Below are 21,996 nucleotides of genomic sequence, written 5' to 3' on the forward strand. Positions count from 1 at the left end.
AACTGGCCCGTCTTTATGAAGACAATCAAGCATCCGCTCGGACAAAAGAAGTCATACTTTGCGAGCCGTCAGGAAGCAGCGCGCAAGGATGTGGAGCGGGCATTTGGTGTGCTCCAGAGTCGATGGGCGGTAGTCAAGGGTCCTGCACGGCAGTGGTATATTCCCAACATCGGCGATGTCATGTACGCATGTATCATAATGCACAACATGATTGTCGAAAATGAAGCTGCGGAACTGACTCAGTGGACCAATGAAAATGATACGGGTGCAGGTCCAAGTCACGGCGTGGCCACCGCGAATGTGAATATGGGGGTACCTCATGGAGAGGTCGAACGGATGCGTGTATTTGCCGACATGCGGCAAACAGATGCCCATGTTCGACTTCAGAACGATATTATCGAAGAGGTTTGGACGCGGAAGGGTTGATGTTGATGTTAGTACTTTTTTTTGTTTTATTACTATGTAATTTTTTTTTCAAATCATGTATGTTTTTGTTAAATGAAGTTGTTAATTTTTCCCGTTCATATTCGTGTTGAAATTTTATTTCCGTAAACGTAAATTGCTTTATTTGTGAATTTGTGATTTTTTTTATTGCGGGAAGTCCTAGTGGGAAGGGCGATGGGAAGGGCGGATTGTGAAGGGGATGTCCTAGTGACGTGGCAGTGGGATGGGAAGTCCTAGTGATGTGGCAGGAGGTGTTTTTGGGAAGTCCTAGTGGATGTCCTAGTGGGACATCCGCCCACTGGAGATGCTCTAAGTATCGTCCTTTTATTGCTACGATTTGGTGTTGTGAATAATGTTATTATTCCTTCTGGTTTAATCTAGTGATGTCAATGTGTTAAGGACCTAAATCCTTAACGTCGATTTCCACACAAAATCAAGAAACGAGATGTCGTCGTTGTCAAGCGCCCAACGTTGGGTCGTGACTTGGACGGCAAAAAGGGGCGGTTGAGCGCGAGATCAGCCTCGCCGGCAACCTTAGGAGATGTTTCTTGTTTGCTACTCAATTGAGCCAAAAGAATGATAATTTCATATATTGATTGAATGAATAAAAAGATAACAGTCAATCCTATTTATAATGCTACTGACTTAATGAACAAGAAAACAAAGATATAGAAAAAGATATGCTAAATCCCTATAATATCTAAACTAAATAATAATAATAGTGGTTCGTATCAACTCCCCCACGGTTAAAATCCACCTTGTCCTCAAGGTGGGAACCACGAAGCAAAAAAGGAGAGTTGAAAGCAGAAGCTTCGGCGAGACAACTCCTCCTGGATCAAACACACACCGAGCAGATGAACGTCTCCCTTCTTCACTTCCATAAAAAATCAACAAAGGAGACCAAACTTTGTCGGAAAAATTCCTTGCCAAATCGAAAAGCTTATCCACGCCTCCCAGAATGCCCAAGCATGGCATGTCATTACTCAGAGGGATCAACCTTGCATCTTTGTCGAGCGATGTTGATCGATGATTCATACTTGGAACATCACCGACATTCAAATCCACATAGACACAAGCAATTACGGGCAAATCGGTGATAGCACCATCTCCTTTCTTGCCCCAATAATTTCCATCAACATTTTTGGATGACACTTGAACAACATTGAGTGAGGCGATTATCTTCTCCACTTCACCAATAGAACCATTCTCCTATTTATCTTCTAGCAATGCCTCCTCCTTTTTTCACCAATCTTCTCATCATATACCCCAACGAGCACTTGCGGTGACTCATTGTCGTTCTTGACAATCCCTTTGTTCTTGACGAACTCTCCAGGGGTTTCGTTGTTTGGAACATCAAGAGGAGAGCCATCATTGTGAACATCGGTAACGTCATTGGGAACATCATCACCGAATACTATCGTGGGAGTATTATCAGTTTTCTCTTCGGCTAAATTCTCATCTTGAATGTTCTCCTCAAACTCCTCCCCATCATCCGCATAACAGAGAATGCGTTGTTTACACACATGTCCCATCACCCATTTCTCGGGACAGTGCCAGCAGAGACCCAACCTGGACCGTTCTGACTTCTCCGCTTGGGAGACCCGTATTAGCGGCAGGCGTGTCTGCTCTGGAGTTTGACTGGTCACACGTGCGGGCTGACTGTACAGGTCCCGCGTTGGCTTTTCGGTGGAGTAGCAGGGCTGGTGGGAGGCGGGCTGGACTCGCGCTCTCACCTCCTCCCGAGGGCGAGGTCGGTCCCAGCACGTCTCCGAACGTCGGGGCCGATCAACGGTCGGGTAGCCGCGGTCCTGCTGTTGAGCCGATGGGTCCCAGCACGTTGGGCGGTGACGCTGCGTTGCGGTTGGCGGGTAGCGATCAAACCTTAATTGGGTCTGATGATCTCCGCGATCAGATAGGTGGCCACCCCTCTCGACGTAGCCACCGCGGTGTAGGGGCCAGGCGTTATGCGCGCGATCGCGGTACCCGATGGGCTGGTATCTCGGCCATGGGCGACGATCAGGTGGATCCAAGTGGTGTGAGACGTAGGGTGATTCTGGATCAGGCCACGACGGCGGACGGAGTACTTCCACCCGGCTGCTCGGAGGGTCCCAACTGGTTAGACGTCGAGGTTGGGCCGGCTGGTAGGGATGGAATGGCTGTGTGGCCTGAGGGAAGTCGTATTGACGACGGCGATAGCCGGCGTAGTCGTATGACATGTTGACGGACTGAGGCGTGGCTGTGGTGGATGATGATCGTCTGACTTCGACGGGGTAGGCGGGAATCCTTCCCGTCGGCGTTGCAGAAGTAGTGTTGTCCTGCGGCTAGAGCTCGGCGGACAGGCGGGACTCAACAACTAAAGCAGTTGCTGTGCGCGGAATGTTTTCCGTCGGGCAGCGGTGTAGCTTCGGTTCGAGATGGTGGGAGGGTCACCTCTCAATGAAAGCACCAGTTGTTAAGGACCTAAATCCTTAACGTCGATTTCCACACAAAATCAAGAAACGAGATGTCGTCGTTGTCGAGCGCCCAACGTTGGGTCGTGACTTGGACGGCAAAAAGGGGCGGTTGAGCGCGAGATCAGCCTCGTCGGCAACCTTAGGAGATGTTTCTTGTTTGCTACTCAATTGAGCCAAAAGAATGATAATTTCATATATTGATTGAATGAATAAAAAGATAACAGTCTATCCTATTTATAATGCTACTGACTTAATGAACAAGAAAACAAAGATATAGAAAAAGATATGTTAAATCCCTATAATATCTAAACTAAATAATAATAATAGAGGTTCGTATCACAATGCGACTTTTGCTTGGAATGAACCTTTTAGTATATGGTGTCTTGATTTATTCTGTCTTTGATCGAAACATGAACTATTTTCCATTCTGAATGAACTATTTACATAATGAGCTTTTTCTAATCTGTGATTTTTATCCTTTTTAGTGATTAAGTGTTATTATTCATTTTGTGTTTAAGTATATTGATGAATTTTTTTTCCATTTTAGATGAATCTTTTTCAGTTTTCTTATATCTAATAGTAATTATTTATTTTTTGTTTATCTCAGTATCATACATCCCTAATTGTCAAAACCAAGGGTACGGTGAGACGGTTTGTTTCACGCATTGAGAAAGATAGGAAGATGAGTGCCAAGTCTGGTCTTAAATGTGTCAAATGTGGTGAGGTTGATCTTCATGATTCATGGAATTGCGACAAGATAAAAGAAGAAGCAATGAAAAAGTGATTCAAAATTCCCTATGCCATTATTTCTAGATGTAATTTCCCAGTTGTTGAGTTTATTAAATTCTTACGTAGTTGAACTTACTTTCAATTGTGATGAATCAGTTTATATACCTAATAAAGTATTTATATAAATTACTTTGAATGTTATAGTATTACAATTTGATTCTGCATTGACATTGACTTAACACTTCTATAAAAGTTGATATCCTTCAGTTTTCGAATCAATTTAATGTGCACTGAGTTACAATATATAGTGAATTTTATGCATTATTATTCAGAAGCTATTAATTTATATGATGAAGTTTTTGCTTGCTCAAGTTGAACCTAATTATTCATACAATGAACTAAAAGGTGCCAGCCCTTCTAGTTATTATACGAAGCATTTGAATTGCTAATAATTTTAAAATTTTGACATTTGTGTGCTTCAATGATAAAACTTGTCCTCCATTAAAATTTCTTTATTTGAAACAAAATTTCTATACAATGAAGTAAACAATGGGTTCAACAATCAAAATTTCCATTGCATCCGCCACAGCAACATGGTTTATCTGTGTTCAACAATCAAAACAGTTAAAAAAATTACCCAGCGGTTCACTGATAATCACATTTTTAGTAAAACACAATGTTCAGTTGCTGCATAACAAATTACTTCATCATATAAACATATTGCTTCATGGTATACTTTTAATCCTTTCATCATATAATCATATTTATGATTAAACCACAATATTCAGTTGAAGCAAACCAAATTAATTACATCATATCATAAATAAATTTGTTCATTTATATTTTTAATAAGTTAAGCCGAATAAGGATTTCATCTCAATCATCTACCTCTTATAATGCAATGCAATTATTCATTTTACCATGTGTCACAAAAATCCAAAACACACTGAATTTCAGCTAAAACATTACTTTATTCATTGATTAAGGAAATCACTACAACTTTATAAAGCAATCACTTAAAATTACAAACTTCAGATGAGAAAAAATTTAGCGATGGACAGTTTGGACAAACAAAAGTTGTAGAACACACAGAGATCCCAAATTGATAACTCAAAAAGTATAAATTTGAAGAAAAAATAAAAACTCGAATAATCTAAAATCAAACAAACAAAGGGAACACAAAATTAAACTGAAACCTAGGGTTTGCTCACCTGGAATTTCTGGTTCATTCGCTTGTTTGCCCTTTTGAGCATGCTCACTATTAGGGTTTGGAATTAACTGCCGAGAAACAAATTTGGGAAAAAAATGAATTGAAATCTGTTCCAGATGAACTAAATTGTATGTAGTTAGAAATTATCGGTACAAGATGAGACCTTCGAACGCAACTGCCGCTCATCTAAAACCAAAATATTCATAATTTAGTTCGTGTTGTTTTCGTAGAATGAATAAAAGGGTAGAACATACCTTTGATTTTCTTTTGCCTCATGTCAACCATGGTGAGAATTGGATGGTGAAGACAAACGATGTCGGAGATCTCTACATTGTCGACCTGATTAGAGAGAATGGAGTAGTGAGAGATGAAACCAGGGGAAGAGGGAAGACGAAGGTGTGAATTTGATTTACCCTAATTCATACTTCCGTGATTTTTGTTTACCATGTTTGACTAAGTTAAAAAATGACCATGCCACCCTTGGCTGAACTAATTAAATAACGGGATGAATAACTGAATAAAGATATGGTAAGTTTAATCTCGTCCATTAAAATTTTAATCCAATGGTCAATATTTAGTCTCTAGTTCTACACTAAGGAGGTGTTGTGCATATAAGGTGACCCATATATATGATGCTTTTAGTGATGTTTCATATTGAACATACAATGATGAATATTGTGCATATAGTAAAGTAAATTCTACATGTCTTATAGTGAAGTAAATATTGTTGAGAATATGGACATAAATAGTTCACTTTCTAGCAGGTTTAGTGCACTAATGACTCATTTTTAGTTCATTTTGTAGCATGTTTTGTCGTATGTTGAGCATCTTGTGAAGTAAATTAAACATATTACGAAGTAAATTGAGAATATAGTAAAGTGTAATCTGCTTTCTTATAGCGTAATGTTTCGTCATTTCAGTGAAGTATATTGAGCATCTTGTGAAGTATATTGAGCATCTTGTGAAGTAAATTGAGCATATAGTGAAGTATAATTTGTTTGCATATAGTGTATTGCTTTGTCATTTCAGTGAAGTAAATTGAGCAGTCGTACATCCAATCACGTGTTGCCACGTGGCACGAAAAATACAATATTGTAAACACAAAAATGCAATATATATTTGTAGAAGTGATAGATGAATTTTTGCAGATTGCATTTTAGTTATAGGCAGATTGCATTTTTTTATTGTTGAGTATTGCATTTTAGATATTGACTGTTTAATTTGCATTTTATATATAGACGGATAGCATTTATATATAGCTTATTTTGCATTGTAGACAATTAATGTTAAAATGCAAAACTTAACAATATAAAATGCAATTTTCCTATAACCAAAATGCAATATGTGGAAACACATGTACAACTTCAGAAATGTATATTGCATTTTTGTGTTTACCATATTGCATTTTTCGTGTCACGTGGTGGCAGCACATGATTGGATTTATGTTAGCACTCTAATTAAGGATGCACACTAGTGTTTCCCTATAGTGAAGTATAATTTGCTTGCATATAATGTACTGTTTTGTCATTTCAGTGAAGTAAATTGAGCGTAATGTGAAGTAAATTGAGCATATAGTGATCTGCTTTAATATTACTGTTTTGACATTTTAGTGAAGTATATTGAGCATCTTGTGAAGTATATTAAGCTTATAGTGAAGTATAATATGCTTGCATATAGTGTACTATTTTGTCATTCCAGTGAAATATATTGAACATATATTGAAGTATAATATGCTAGCATATACTATTTTGTCATTTCAGTGAAGTATATTGAGTATACTGTGAAGTAAATTGAGCATATAGTGAAGTTTATTTTGCATGTAATAATGTATATTGTGCATATATTGAAGTATCTGATGTTTATACTATTTTTTGATATTTCAGAGAAAAATATTAGCAATGAATCTAAGTTGATACCAATAGAAAAATCAAATGTAGAACACTGTAGAGTTGTTTTACGAGACATGTGGGAATGTTATCATGGTGAGTGGGAACAAGATTGAGAATGTGGATTGTCTACAAGAAGCAATGGAATACTCCAAAGACTAAGAGCAAAGTATTGCAACGCATTAATGTTGTCGAAAACAAACCATAAATCATTGAAGAACTTGGCGACAACAATAAAGCATTATCAACAGTGGCGGATCCAGGTGGGGTCGAGCGGCCGACCCCACCGCCGACCAACCGAACTCCATTTAGTTCCGCCCTTTGAAGTCACCGTCGACCCCACGGTGCGCCAGAGCGGGAAAGAGAGTTATCACTGTTCTTATATAGTAGGAAGTTTCAATAAATGAGAGGAAGAATTTGAAAAAACTGAAATGCAGAGAATGAAAATAGAGTTTCAGGCGAGAAGAGGGAAAAAAGAAGATGAAACCGAAAAGGAAAAAATGACTCATTGTGGGACCCACACATTTGGTTATTTGAATCACTTTTATATCTTTTGATTGCGTGTTTTAATTTTCAATTTTGTTAACTCATTTAATTAACTTTTGAGATCACTAATAAATGAATACTTCAACTAATTAAAGTAAATAAATAACTGTAATGGCTACTAATACTAAATTAATACCTATAAAATTTAATACTGTAAGTATTTTTTTCAAAAATAATGGATCGGTAACTATATATACATATCTATCTTATTTTAATAAAAATAATTAAAATAGATAATTTCAAAATATAAAAAGTTAGTGCTAAATAATTTCATAATTTTTTAATTAATTATTAGACCATCAGGAGTAGTATTTTTTATCTAATTTTAATTAAATGTCAAATATCTATTTTCAATAACAAAATATTTATCCATTTTATTGTTTTTTTTTTGTCTAAAAGACTTATTATTAAATTATGAAATTTGACAATTTAAATTTTTGTAAATGAAGTTTAAAAAAAAGGATGAATATTGTTTAAGGCGAATTGTGATTTCTAAGCTACTTATTTCGACAACATATTCAAGCATGAAAATGTATTTACGACGACAATGATATTTACAACACGTTGTTTGATTACTTTAGTAGGGTTTATGAGGACGACGGCGTAGGAGGAAGCAACGAAAAGACGCTATAAAATTGGAAATAATAAAAATATTGTTTACTATGTCCGACCCCCCGAATTCCAGTTTCTGGATCCGCCATTGATTATCAAGAATGCAGCAAAAACATGGACATATATGTGGAGGAAATTATTGTAAACTTCAAGCGTTCATGAACAATTGTAGTGTCACGTCCGCATTTTCTAAGGATAGAAAACACGGTTGATCGCGACTAGGGGAGGATTAAAGAAGCGGGGAAGAAAGGGGAAAACAACACAAATCGACCATAGCTCGAAACAAATGGGAATAGCACGAATAAAATCAGAGTATCTCAACAATCAACAACTCAAAAATAAATATTATCTCAGCGATACAAGATCTCAAAAGAAGGACAACTACTCAGCGGAAGCATTTGAGAGAAGGAATATGCCACGTGTGAAGACATGACGCATTCTAAACACTTAAATTTCTTCAACGGTCTTGCTCAACACCCACTGCACCCGTCACGCTCAACCTGCACATTTTTAAAAAGAAATGCAGGGCTGAGTACTTGATGCACTCAGTGGACACATGCCAAAATAATTTTCATAAAATATTGTGTCAGCATTTAAAAGTGAACTCGGGGTTTTTATAAAAGACCAAGTCACCAAAATATTTTCTCGCTCAAAAGTATGGCCGCAGCCCATTTTTCTCTCTCCTCATACCATATCTGAACCTCATATGTGAAACGAGAACGTGGCCACATTCTCGATCACTGGACCGGCCAACTCGAAAGATAGCGCACGATCCCCTCTGTGTACACTAGCTTGAATAGGGACTCACTCCCTAGACAAACCCGAATTCGATTAAACTCATAACTTCTAGTAGGGACTCACTCCCCACTAGGGCGATCAGATAGGCACATCCACAAAAACAAAATACGGCATGACACAATATATTTGGAATTTAATCACATAACTCATACTTGAAAGATATTGCGTAAATTTAAAAGTAAGCCTACATAATAATGTAGGATAGAAAGCCCACAGTAAAACTTTAGTTCGAAAGCCCACCTCATTCGTTTAATTTTCTGAATTTGAATATCTTACTTCGACTTCAATTTGAAACTCACGTACAACTTGCTGCTTCTTTCTCCTCCATCTCGGCACTCCTTCCATCGCTCTCCCTTTCCACTCTAATTCTCTCTCAAAAACTCCTCTCCAGCAAAACTCGGCACCGCCGCTGCCACCCGTTCTTTGCTAATTCTCAACGTGAGCTGTTGTCCGTTCTCTCCACTTTCTTCTCAAATTGAAACCCTAACATGAAACAGTCAAATAACTCTAGCAAAAATTCTTCCCCTTCTCTTCTCCTTTTCACGGCGGAGATTCAGCGCCGTTTACAAATTCTCGAACTCATCTCTGCCTTCATTCTCTCTGCACATTGCAGCGCCACCGTGAGTCACGGCTGCTGTTGCCGACAGCCCGTCGCCACTGCCGGGATTGCCGCCGCTGCACGGTCGGAGTTTCATCAGCCCGCTGCTGCTGTCCGTCATGAGCAGCCGCTGCTGCTGATGTACAGCCCCGTGCTGTCCGTCGCTGCTGATATTTCTGAATCACCGCCACTGCTGCTTGATCGTTGCCACCCCGCTGCAGCCGCTGAGATCGCCGCTGCTGAATGGACGTTGCTGCTCCGCCGGGACAGCCTGTCGCGCTGCTGCTGTTCGCTGTCTCTCCGTGACAATTCGCTGCCACTGCCGTCTCCTATCTCACGTTCCCAAATTCAGAGAAACCAAGTTCCTTTCCCACTTTCTTCTTATCAATTTCCGCACTCTCTCTTTATCTAGTTTCTAATTCTCGATTTTTGTTGGAATCGATTGAATCTGATGAAACCTACTATTCCCTCTCTATCTATTTCTTGGGCGATTTGAGAGAATGATTTAAATTATGGAATCGATGGAATATATATATCCATGGGAAAAGATTTGACTGATCATATTCCTCTTTTTCAGGGTGGTGGAGAGATTTGAGATAACTACCGTGGATTTGAAATTGAAGAGTGCCAGATATCCTTGGATTAAAATTAAGAGTACTAATTTTGGGCTCAAAGAAGGAAGAATTAAAAATGTTTTGGGTTCATAACAAGCGGGGTCCTAATTGATAGTAAAAGAATAATTGTTTGGCCAAAAAGTGAAATACTTCTCCCGACAAATAAATAAAGGCGGAAAATTTTCAGATGCGTAAACGATGTCCTTTCGCAAACAAATAAAAAAGGCAGAAAAAGTCGGGGTGTTACATGTAAAAAACTGATATAGTTCATAATATGTGTCATTTTATTCAAATTCAATAGCATGTTCTAATTTTATGTTAATATTGTGTTCACTGTTTACTTCATTATAGTACCTATTTACTTCACTATAAAGCATATTTACTTCACTAGTTCACTATAAGCACAATACAAACTATAGGTAACATACTTCACTAAAAGCATCTAATAGTTCACTATACGCACGATATATTTCACTGGAATGAAAAGCAATAAACTATAAGGCATGCATAATATACTTCACTATATACACAATATACTTTACTTTACGCTCAATATACTTCACTGAAATGAAAACAATACACTATAGTCAATATTTACTTCACTATAGAGCATTCTCAAATGTTTACTGAAGTATTTTTTAAGGGATCGTGATTATCTCTATAGAGCAGTTTTACTTCACTCTACACAAGAGTTACTACACTATATAGTATTTCAACTTCATAAGTATATGTTCACTATAAATAAGTCAAAACATCTAATAAGTTAACTAAAGATTTGTAAGTAGTGAAACAAAAACATATAAAAGTGAACTTATTTGCACTTGAGCTGAAAAAAAAAGTTTGCAATGAGATAAAAATCACTCAAAAATGAACTAAAAACGAGTCATAAGTGCACCAAAAATTCTACAAAGTGAACTATTTATGTCCACATTCTCACTGCCTCTGTTTGTCTTCTCTTTCACCTTATAGCTGTCTTCTCTTTCACCTTATAGCATTACAAAAGCACTTAATGGAGGAACACATGCGTTTCACCTTAGGTTATTCATCCTTCTTAGCTTTATACCTTCTTGGTTACACACCACGTAAATCCAAGTAATGATATTCTTTTTCCTTTTTCGATCTCTTTTTACGGGTGCCAAACCCTACACATCGAGCATAATTGTTGTAGAAGTCCAATGCATGATCAAGGGTCATGAAACTTTGTCCAATTTTTGGTTTTAAATAATCGGGGCATTTGGTACTTAAATCACTATAAGAAGAATATACTTCACTGTAAGCATATACTAGTTCACTGTATGCTCAATATATTTCAATGAAATGAAAAAAACAATACACTAATTAATATTGTTCACTGAAATATCATACATAATATAAACATCAAATTTACTTCACTATAAACAATATTATATAAAGTATATTTAATACATTATAAAAATATTTTGTGTTTATCAAATAAAATAAAATTTCAAAATAAAATAAAATTTTTAGTTGCCGTTGATGTTGAGCTTCGTCCTCTTCGGAGCATTCAGCTCCAACCGCGCATGGAATTTTGGTATATCCTTCAAAATGAGCCAGACTTTATAGTGCTTGAACAAGTGAAGTATACACCGTTTTTCGAGTACGTTTTGATGGCCATGTCGCGGACGTCTTTCTAACTTTGGCCGCTGCCCTCGTCCTCACGGTGTTTTGGTAGTCGAAGTTAAATTTAGCAATATTTGTCTTCATTCGTTCTCAGTACTTGTGGAGTTGGTCGTCGTTGCGGATCTTTGCCCCAGGCTTCACTGCCACGTACTTCTCCGAATCCGCCCCCAAAATATTTTCACCTTTTGGCTTTTGGAGATGATCGGGTCATTGAAGACATCGACCCAACACCTTGCCAGAGCCATCGACTCCTCATGGTGTAGTTCTGCTTCTTCTTTCCCCTCGGGCGTGGGCGTGGTTAGAGCATCTCCAATGGCGGCGGCGTCGTCACCGGCACGCCGATTTTTTGCGGACGCCGGTGCTGACGCCTAACCATTGCGAGCGGCGTCGGCGAAATCGGCCTCAAAATCGGCGTGCCCACGCCGATTCTTGGGCTGACGCCGATTCTCACGCCGATCCTCAGGACGCCATTGTAGGCCCCGGATCGGCGTCAGATTTTTAAATTTTTTTTTATTTTTCGAAACACTATATTTACGTGCTTTGGACATCATTTTCATTCGCACCACTTGTTTTAACGAGTGCTCTCTCTATTTTAATTTCTGTACAAGATCAACAACGAGAAATGGAGAACAACTACGAAGGTACTCCAGTGACGACTGAGTCTCAGACTCCCCCGACTCCCGGGGGAGGGTCTCAGACTCCCCCGGCTCCCGTGGGAGGTGGTTGGCCTCCGATGACCGGGTACTACAACATGTACTCGTGGCAGCAGATGATGCCACCGATGGCCGCTGGGGGAAGTGTGCCGACTTGGCAGGGGGTACCGCTGATGCAACCCCCTATGCAGATGATGCCGGGGTGGGCACCCGGGATGCAGCCACCGCCGCAGGGGACGCCCGGGGGGGAAAATGTCTATCGGCCGGCTTTTGATTTTTCCACCGGTTCTTCGCACACATCGACCCCAACGGTTGCACAGTACACGCAGTATGAGACCTTCTCCTTAGAGGAGTTGGGTTTTGATATTAACGAGGTTCCGGAAACTCCCATTCAAAGCCGGGGAGTAGAGCGGGGTCGGAGCGCCCCTAAGAAGAAGGGCAAGGCCAAGAAGGTTGGCGAGTCGTCGCAGCCGGGTGAGGATAGCAGGGTCCGGAGGAAGTGGACGGACGCGGAGAACGTTGCGGTGGCCAAGGCGTGAGTGAGTGTCTGCGATGATCCTCTCGTTTCAAACAACCAGAGGATCGTCAACTTGTGGGCCAAGATAGCCGCAGCCTACGACGACGGCGGCGAGGAGTGATTTTTTATGTAATTTTTTTATTGTACTTTTTAATTTTTGTACTTTTTTTAAAATTAATGTACTTTTTTTAAATTATTGTACTTTTTAAAATTTTAATAGTATTATTCAATTTTCTTGTATATGTCTCGTAAATTAAATTCCGTATGTTGCTACGATTGTAAATTAAATTATATAATTGTTATTAGTGATGTGGATAGGCTATGGGAGGGCTATTGCATGTCCAGATGATGTGGCAGGAGGATTTTAGTGCTGATGATGTGGTAGTGGCAAGGCTATGACACGGCTATTGCTTCTCCAGAACCACTGGAGATACTCTTAGGCCATCCACAATAGGAATAGCCCAGCAATAGCCCAGCTATAGCCCAGCCACTGCCACATCATCAGCACTAAAAATCCTCCTGCCACATCATAAATAGCCCAGCCATAGCCTAGCCACATCATAAATAGCCCAGCCACATCAATAGCCATATCACTAATAACAATTATATAAAATGACATAATTAACAATCACACAATATACGAAATTTAATTTACGAGACATATACGGGAAAAGTTTAATAATACTATTAAAATTTTAAAAAGTACAATAATTTAAAAAAAGTACATTAATTTAAAAAAAAATACATTAATAAAAAAGAGTGACAATTCACTCCTCGTCTCCGTCGTCGTCGCCTCCGTCGCCACCATCGCCGCCGCCACCATCGCCGTCACCTCCGCCGCCTACGCCGCCGCCGCCGCCACCGGTCTCCCTCCGTATAGCCTCCAACTCGTCCTGCAGGCTCATGAGCAAGGTTTGAAGCACGCTCTTCTCCACGGGATCCGTCGCCACCCCCCATTCGGCCATCGTCTTGATCAACTGAGCGCGCGTTTGGGCGCGAGCGAAGAATTTGAGCTCCTGGGTGGATTGGCCAAGGGGGGATGCCGACTGGACCTCCTGGGAAGCTCCGGCGTCACCTCCGCCGTCGCCGGGGACCCCCCAGGAGTCCCCTGTGTAGCCGGTACGACCCCCGGAGTCCACTGTGTCGCCGGTACGACCCCCGGAGTCCACTGTGTCGCCGGTGCTCCCCCGGGCATCATCTGCATCCCGGGTACCCACCCCGGTATCGGCGGAAACCCCCCCGGCGGACTCCCCCCCATTGGGGCCCCGGGCATCATCTGCTGCCATGGGTACATGTTGAGTACCCGGGCACCTGACCCCATCCACTTCCCACAGGGATCGACGGAGTTTGTGACCCGCTACTCCCGGAACTAGGCTCGTTGTTGAGATCCATTTCCCGTTGTTGATCTTGAACAGAAAGAAAGATAGAGAGAGTACTCGTTAAAACAAGTGGTGCGAATGAAAATGACGAGCAAAGCGCGTATATATAGTGTTTCGGAAAAAAAAAATTAATTTTCGCGCTGGGCGGTGCGCTGGGCGATCCGGGAGCTGCAATAGCGCCGAAAGGACCGCCCAGCCGACCGCCCAGCGCCACGCCATCGCCCAGCGCTGCGCGATTTCTCTCTCCAGTCAGCGGCTGGGCGGCTGCAATAGACCGCCCAGCGAACCGCCCAGCGCCGGCGCTCGGCTGGGCGGTCGCTGGGCGGTTATTGTGGATGGTCTTATGGATGAAAAATGAGACTCTGATAGAAGGAATTTATGACGTGGCAAAAAAGCGAAGAGCTGCAACAGCTCTCTTTATTTTTTCTAGTTTTATGTCTCACACATCTCCTTTTCGAATTCCAAAATCCGTATAGCCGACCAAATCACTGTGTAATATTCCCTTTTCACCAACCAAATTCGAGCAACACCAATTAATTTCGAGCCCACATTCAAACCGTTGCTTGTTTGATTACTAGAATTAGCTAAAAAATAAAACAACAATTTGTCGCTTTGGCCTTTTTCTTTCCTCAATATTGCAATAACAGTTCATACCAGCTGAAATCTCACTGCTTTCTTTCTCTGGGTGATGAATTTCGCGACTATTTCTTCATCTTCTAGATTTGTTCGTTGCAGCACCAACCCGGAGTTGAGAAGTCAAGCTCATTCCCACCCCTGACGTATTTCAACGACCATGATCCCTTCACTCCTTGAGATTTTCGCTATGTTTTGAGCAATTGGATCGTTTTCTCCGATGGATCCCGCCGCCTCGCGCCCTGCTGTGGTAATCGACAATGGCACTGGGTAAGTGTGTTAACGAATGATTCAATTGGTCTTTGATTCAGTGAGTGTGTTAACTTGGTAAAATTTCCCCCCTTTTCTGAGTTGAAGCGAATCTGTTTGACGAAATGCGTCAATGAGTCCAGTTGTATTGACTTAGCTGAATCATCAATGAATCAGTATTAGTCTCCTTGTTTTCGATCTAGGTTTTGCTGAAATACATTCTGCTTTGTTTTGATCGAATGCAGGTATACTAAAATGGGGTTTGCTGGTAATGTGGAGCCGTGCTTTATAGTTCCGACTGTAGTTGCGTTAAACAACTCGTTCTTGAACCAGCCGCGGCCGAATTCGACCAAAAACAGCAATTGGATAGGGCAGCACAATGCTGGGGTGATGGCGGATCTGGATTTCTATATAGGCGAAGAGGCGTTGTCTAGATCTAAATCTAGCAGCACTTACAGTTTGAGCTATCCAATTAAGCAGGGAAAGGTGGATAATTGGGATTCGATGGAGAGGTTCTGGCAGCATTGTATATTTAACTATATACGGTGCGACCCAGAGGATCATTACTTCTGTTTGACGGAGAGCGCCCTGACTGCACCGGAGAGTCGGGAGTACACCGGAGAGATCATGTTTGAGACGTTTAATGTCCCGGGGCTGTATATTGCGGTGCAGCCTGTTCTTGCTTTGGCAGCTGGATACACTACTTCCAAGGTTGGAATAATGTGAATGTTTTGTTTCTTTCTTGAAATTTAGGGATTTGATTTGTTTTGAAATTTGCTGTAATTTTCAGTGAGCTGTGGGATTATATGACTTTTAGTGAAGTTTTTGTGTGAAATAATTAATCAATAATTGAGTTGAGCTCTAGATGCATCTATTGACTTTGAATTTTCATTATGCGAAAAAAGTTAAATATCTTTAAATTAGCAATATGAAGCATTGATTCAGTGACATATGTGATCTGAGGATAACTCTAATAAGAGGGGATATTATTGCCCAACAGTAATATATTTTCATCAATTTGGGAAGATTGGCGTTGTTTTTTTTTTGTTTTTCAGACTCACTCCTCACTCCACATAATATATGGAGGTACCTTTTACATTTTCATAATATTATTCAATTGTTCACAACTAATGTCGTTTTGACTGTCCGCTGATAAAGCAAGAAGAGCCATGTCGTCTCAAAAATAAGACAAGTCATGTGGAACAATAGAATGAACATAATACTGCACAGTCGAGTAGTTGTTTGTGAATTCTTGTTTGTCTTACTCTTCAATACTTCCCTTAGTGTGAGATGACAGGAGTTGTAGTGGATGTGGGAGATGGGGCTACTCATGTCGTGCCTGTTGCAGATGGTTATGTTATCGGGAGCAGCATTAAGTCTATTCCAATCGCAGGAAAAGACGTAACTCGGTTCATCCAGCAGCTCATGAGAGTATGATTCTACAGTACTTTATATCTAACTTATGGAGTTGATGAAATGGATATGCTTTCTGGTATTTAGAAAAAAGCAATATTTTTCATTCTGGGCTTGAAGTTTGTCAATTAAGATTGTACTTACATTATTGAAGAGGGTTCATAGATTATGATGAGAAGTAAATGGTTTAGTTTGTTAAAATCAGATAATATTTGTTTCTGTGTCGTTCTTGCAAGGTGACGTCATTGCTATATTCTTAAATAAGATAAAATGCTGCTCATGCTTGTAGTTTTTCTTATTATAGTATTTCTTAATTTCCTCGTTTGCTCCGTTTAGGAAAGGGGGGAGCATGTTCCACCTGAAGACTCCTTTGATGTAGCCCGCAGAGTGAAGGAAATGTATTGCTACACTTGTTCGGACATTGTCAAGGTATGGTCTAAAGAATAGCGGCTTCATAGCTAATGACCTGTTCCATCTCAACATCCACGGAAATACGAATAAGTGCTTTGGCAAAAGTTCAAATGTGCAGATTTTTCTAATAATTCTGTGGCATAAATATATCAATAAGTTGTCAATTTACTAGTGTGTGTTCTTTACAAGTCAGGAGTTCAATAAACACGACAGAGAACCTGCAAAATACATTAAGCAGTGGCGAGGTACCAAGCCGAAGACTGGGGCTCCTTATTCTTGTGATATAGGCTACGAAAGGTTCCTTGGACCTGAGGTTTGCTTCATTTGCTCTGCTTATGTGTGTGTTTACCCGAGCAGCACTCTTTGTGCTATTCTCTTTGTTGTTCCTGTAAAGGGTTAATCATCGGAAAATCATATGGAAGTAGAATGTATAGAATATATCCTATGGTTAAAATTTTGGTGTTTTGTGCTTTATTTTTCAGGTCTTCTTCAACCCCGAAATCTACACGAATGATTTTACCACCCCTCTGCCTGATGTGATTGATAAATGTATTCAGTCAGCACCAATAGATACAAGAAGAGCATTGTATAAGGTGAAAAGAGATTTCCTTCTCTCTCTTTCTTTCTTTCTTTCTATGGGTTAACTGGAGCATGTTTGCAATATTATAGAACATCGTATTATCTGGAGGATCAACCATGTTCAAGGACTTCAACCGGAGGCTACAAAGGGGTATAAAGAAGATTGTTGATGCCCGGGTTCTTACATCAGATGCTAGACTTGTTGGAGAAATAAAGGTAACCTTATTAGCTCTTTTCATCACTTGATTGTCGGTGGAACTTTGTTATCGCCATTTGTAGAAGTTGACTGCTACACATCTATTTCTACAGTCGCAACCCGTGGAAGTAAATGTCGTTAGCCACCCAATCCAGAGATACGCGGTTTGGTTTGGAGGGTCCGTGCTTGCATCCACTCCTGAGTTTTTCACCGTAAGTTTTACTTCTCCCATATCCTCTCAAAGGTTAACATAACCATACCTAGCATAAGTGGCAGTGTGGCACCACCATTACTATCTCAACAAAGGCTTCAATTTCTTGCAAAGAAACTGTTCTCGTGAGAGAACAGACGAAAAGAATGTGTTAGCTCAACCCAGAATTCAAGAACCATGGCCAATTGATGGGATTTATCTCTTTAATTGCAACCTGTGATGTTAGATTACTGTCTTCTCATCTCTCGCTCTCTTGAATGTTTAACCCTAGACTGTCGTGCAGTAATCTCTTCCCCTGACACAGGCTTGCCATACGAAGGCAGAATACGAGGAATGTGGAGCAAGCATATGCCGCACAAACCCAGTTTTCAAGGGAATGTATTGATACATATACATGAAGATCAGTCAAACTAGATTCTTGTAGCTGCGAAGGTAATTTTTGGCTCGAATCGAAAAAGTAAAACCACCACCCATCAGCAGTATTTCATGTTTTGTACTGAATACCCGCAGCAGTCCAAATGCAGTTTCTTGTATCGAGATGACGCTTTCGTCTTCCTGTAGCCTTCACCTCTGCATCATGTTTGCTTAGAGAAATGAATGTCAAATTTTCTTTTACTTTAGCCAAATTTTGGTGACCATAGATATATGTCATGTGTTTCTGTTGTAATATTCTCTCAATAGTGTACTGGAAATTTTTGTAGTTTCCAATTTTGTTGTTTGCATCATATCAGAGTTGCAGTGAATTTATCTAACGTCTAAGAGTAAATATTTCATTTTTATGAACCACCGGTTCCATTTTTATGTGCAGTTAATTTGACAATATATTGATGGTCCTAAATATTTTGATGTTTTAGATTTAATTAATGTCAAATATAGCAAGTGCATGGAAGGATAATCCGCAACATCCGCCACATGACCGCCGCCTCCGCCCCTATATTACCCTCTTCTTCCCGCCACCTCAACCACCGCAACACACATCTCCACAACCAGCTGCGGCATTTTTTTAAAAAAATATAAAAGAAAATCCCAAAAATGGCAACACAACAACTGGTTGTGGTTGCCTTGATCATTTTCTTCGCAGCCGCGGCGACCGCCGAAGAGCCGAGCGTTCCTGCTGCCACAGTCGACATCGCCCCTGCCGCTGCTGCAGCTGGGGTGGACCCCACCGCGGTGATAGGCGCTCTCAGTGGGGCAGCGGCTGACGCTGCCCCCATCGGAGGCCCGGTTCCGCAAGGAGTCTTCAAGAGCCTCCCGCCATCGGCAGCTGGCGGCTTGCCTACCGCGGGTGCTGCAGCGGTCGGTGCTAACGCTGCCGCGGCTGTGGCGGTGGCCGCCGGCGCTGGCATTGTTGGGTCATTTTACTTCTTGTAACTTAATAATATAAAAGGAAAAAATACTCTTTAATTCACAATTTTATACTATTATTTTCTATTTTCCATTTTATGTTATTTCTGTTACAAGCTAAGAACTCACTCTTTATTTATGGTACGTATGTTTTGAGCCATTTTTCAACCATATAAAAATAAAAGAGTCTTTAATTTCATTGTTGCGGTATTTCTCATTTATATCTTAGAGTCAATCGCCATAACATTGTAATGCTCTAAACATGGACATAAATAGAATAGTAACCATCACATACCCAAACGAGAAATTTCTGAATAAGGGGTTAATTTCGCTGACCTCTCGAAATTTAGGATTAAATTCATTGACCTTTCGTAATTTGGGATCGTGGCATACGTATTTTTCATAACGAGGGATTTCTGATTTTTTTCTCTTTTTTTTCTTTTTTAATATTATTTCCCTCCATCCATTTATCAATTGCCTAAATCACCCCCCTCAAATATTTTACCTAATTTCTATAAAATCAACGCCGTTTTTGTGATCACTCCCAAACACCCGCCTTTTTTTGTTCTAAGCCTGCTTCTCCTCTCCACCCTCCTTCACGGCTCCTCCACTGTTCGTTTGTTTGTGCTGAAAGAATGCGCACACATATATAATACATATAATACACGTTTGTTTCTTCTACATATATGTCTAGAATTTTGTACTATTATGTTGAAAACTTTGATATATTTAATTCTTTTGTTATTTGGTAGGATGGATCACATAAATGAAATTGATAGTATTGATTGGGATAGCATAGAAATTACTCCACTTGAAGAATCACAATTGGTGCTCCTGAGAGCTTGATGGACGACGAAACAATGTTTGCAGGGGCGGACGCAGAAAAAATTGACGGTAAGGGCTGGACTTCACTATATATTTTTTTACAGTCAAATATAATTATATAATATAAAAATTGCAAAAATTGTAAAAATGCATATGTATTTAATACGAAGTAGTCCAAAATATATCTAATAAAAAAACATGTGACAGTTGTGGTTTACATCTAAAGAGGTAGCAACTGAATTCTATATGTTTTCATCCCAATGCTTTTTTTAAAGAAGCGTTCCATCTTCTACGGTCAAGCCAAAAAATAATGATTGAAGTACAATATCCATAACTCCAGAAGATACTATCAACACTCACTAACATAAACTGTATTCTATACGACAATCACGAATATTAGCTTGCAACTAACTATTGTTATAACTTTTTTAGCTAGCAACCATTCTATCAAAATCTTATAAAAACAAGAGATAGAATATAAAATTAATAATTAATAACTTTAATACACTCCCTACTCACCATTTGTGTAAATTTTGAATATTAATTTCTCCAAAAATTTCAAAGACTCAAACTCTCCTTTACAAAATTGCACCGTTTCTGTATTGCTGCGGCCGCTCTCTGTAAACTTCAAAAACTCTTTTGTTTCTCTCGCTTTAATTTTTAAAATTCTAAAGACGTATGTACTTTAAATTTTATACCCATTTTACTTAAATTTTAACAAAAAAATGTGTGCCAACTTGAAAAGATGATAGCACTTTTAAAGAATAGGAGTACATTCTCTTTTTAAAAAGTTACTCTACAAACTAGTCAATGAATATAAAGTGGGGTCCATCTGACTTTTACCTTTATACTATTAATTATTTAATTTATTTGTGAATATACTTCCATCTTCCTTACTCTTCAAACACCATTTTTACGCTTTTCTTCTGCAGATGCTTATTTTTTCCTTCTTTAATTTCAGCCCCTCACAGTTATTCATTCCAAGATAATTTGTTCTTCAGTGGCATTATTTGGTAAGGACTTAATACAATTTTTTAAAATTTTTAAAAATTTGAAAGTAGAAAAAAAAATTGGGTAAGGGCTTCGACCCTACCCAGTTTCTACGTGTGTCCGCCCCTGAATGTTTGCTTTTGTTGGTCTAACATTAGAGAAACATAGTGATGCAGTAGAGAGAATGAATTGTGATCCAATTGTTGATGAGATAATAGACATAACAGTTGATGATTGCATTCCTAATGGAGGCGAACAGTGGAGGCGTTGTGAAGGAGCGTGGAGAGGAGAAGCAGGCTTGGAACAAAAAAAGGCGGGTGTTTGGGAGTGATCACAGAAACGGCGCTGATTTTGTAGAAATTAGGTAAAATATTTGAGGGGGTTGATTTAGGCAATTGATAAATGGATGGAGGGAAATAATATTAAAAACAAAGAAAAAAAATCAGAAATCCCTTGTTTTGAAAAATATGGATGCCACGATCCTAAATTACGAAAGGTCAGCGAATTTAATCCTAAATTTCAAGAGGTCAGCGAAAATAACCACTTATTCCGAAATTTCTTCTAAACTAATAGTAGCAGTTTTTCAAAGTTCTCAATAATTGAAATAAATCTGTATTGTTTTACCAAGTATACAAAACAAATCAGAAGGGATATGTGGGCAAGTTGTGTAAAAAAATATAAATATTCCTTGTGTTCTAAAGTAGATTCCAACATATTGTGCGCCAAGTTCCAAAATGAGTTGATATATTCATATGAAAATTGGTGTACCTACACTACTTGCATTGACGATATTTCTTCCAAGCTTTACCTAAAGGAGACTTGCAATAAATTAACCTAACAACAATTCTAAGGATCTACGTGCTTTTGCCACAAATCGATCGCATCTTGAACGCTTATATTTAATATATGAACAATAATTGAAGAACATGCATTGATTAGTATCTATACAACCAGTATTAGCATTATCAAAACAATCAAAAAAATTTTATTGATTAACTGAAATTTATTCAAAACTTGAATGATTAATTAAGCAATTGTTGCCTGTGTGTGGTGTGAGAAATTTCC

The 21,996-nt window shown here is 39.5% G+C and overlaps 2 protein-coding genes across 2 annotated transcripts; both read left to right on the plus strand.

The window, feature by feature from the left end:
* Positions 1-14,514: 14,514 nt before the first annotated feature.
* LOC121754308 (actin-related protein 3-like) lies at positions 14,515-18,555 on the plus strand. Its single transcript, XM_042149690.1, has 9 exons — positions 14,515-14,983; positions 15,208-15,673; positions 16,247-16,393; positions 16,712-16,804; positions 16,980-17,099; positions 17,269-17,379; positions 17,456-17,581; positions 17,675-17,773; positions 18,077-18,555. Exons 1-9 carry the CDS (start codon positions 14,934-14,936, stop codon positions 18,155-18,157), a joined length of 1,293 nt encoding a protein of 430 aa, XP_042005624.1. The 5' UTR covers positions 14,515-14,933; the 3' UTR covers positions 18,158-18,555.
* A 196-nt stretch (positions 18,556-18,751) lies between these two features.
* LOC121755239 (arabinogalactan protein 1-like) lies at positions 18,752-19,210 on the plus strand. The gene has a single exon (XM_042150516.1). It carries the CDS (start codon positions 18,805-18,807, stop codon positions 19,141-19,143), a length of 339 nt encoding a protein of 112 aa, XP_042006450.1. The 5' UTR covers positions 18,752-18,804; the 3' UTR covers positions 19,144-19,210.
* Positions 19,211-21,996: the final 2,786 nt, after the last annotated feature.

Source organism: Salvia splendens, chromosome 11 (assembly GCF_004379255.2).
Source record: "Salvia splendens isolate huo1 chromosome 11, SspV2, whole genome shotgun sequence".
Taxonomy (NCBI): Eukaryota; Viridiplantae; Streptophyta; class Magnoliopsida; order Lamiales; family Lamiaceae; genus Salvia; species Salvia splendens.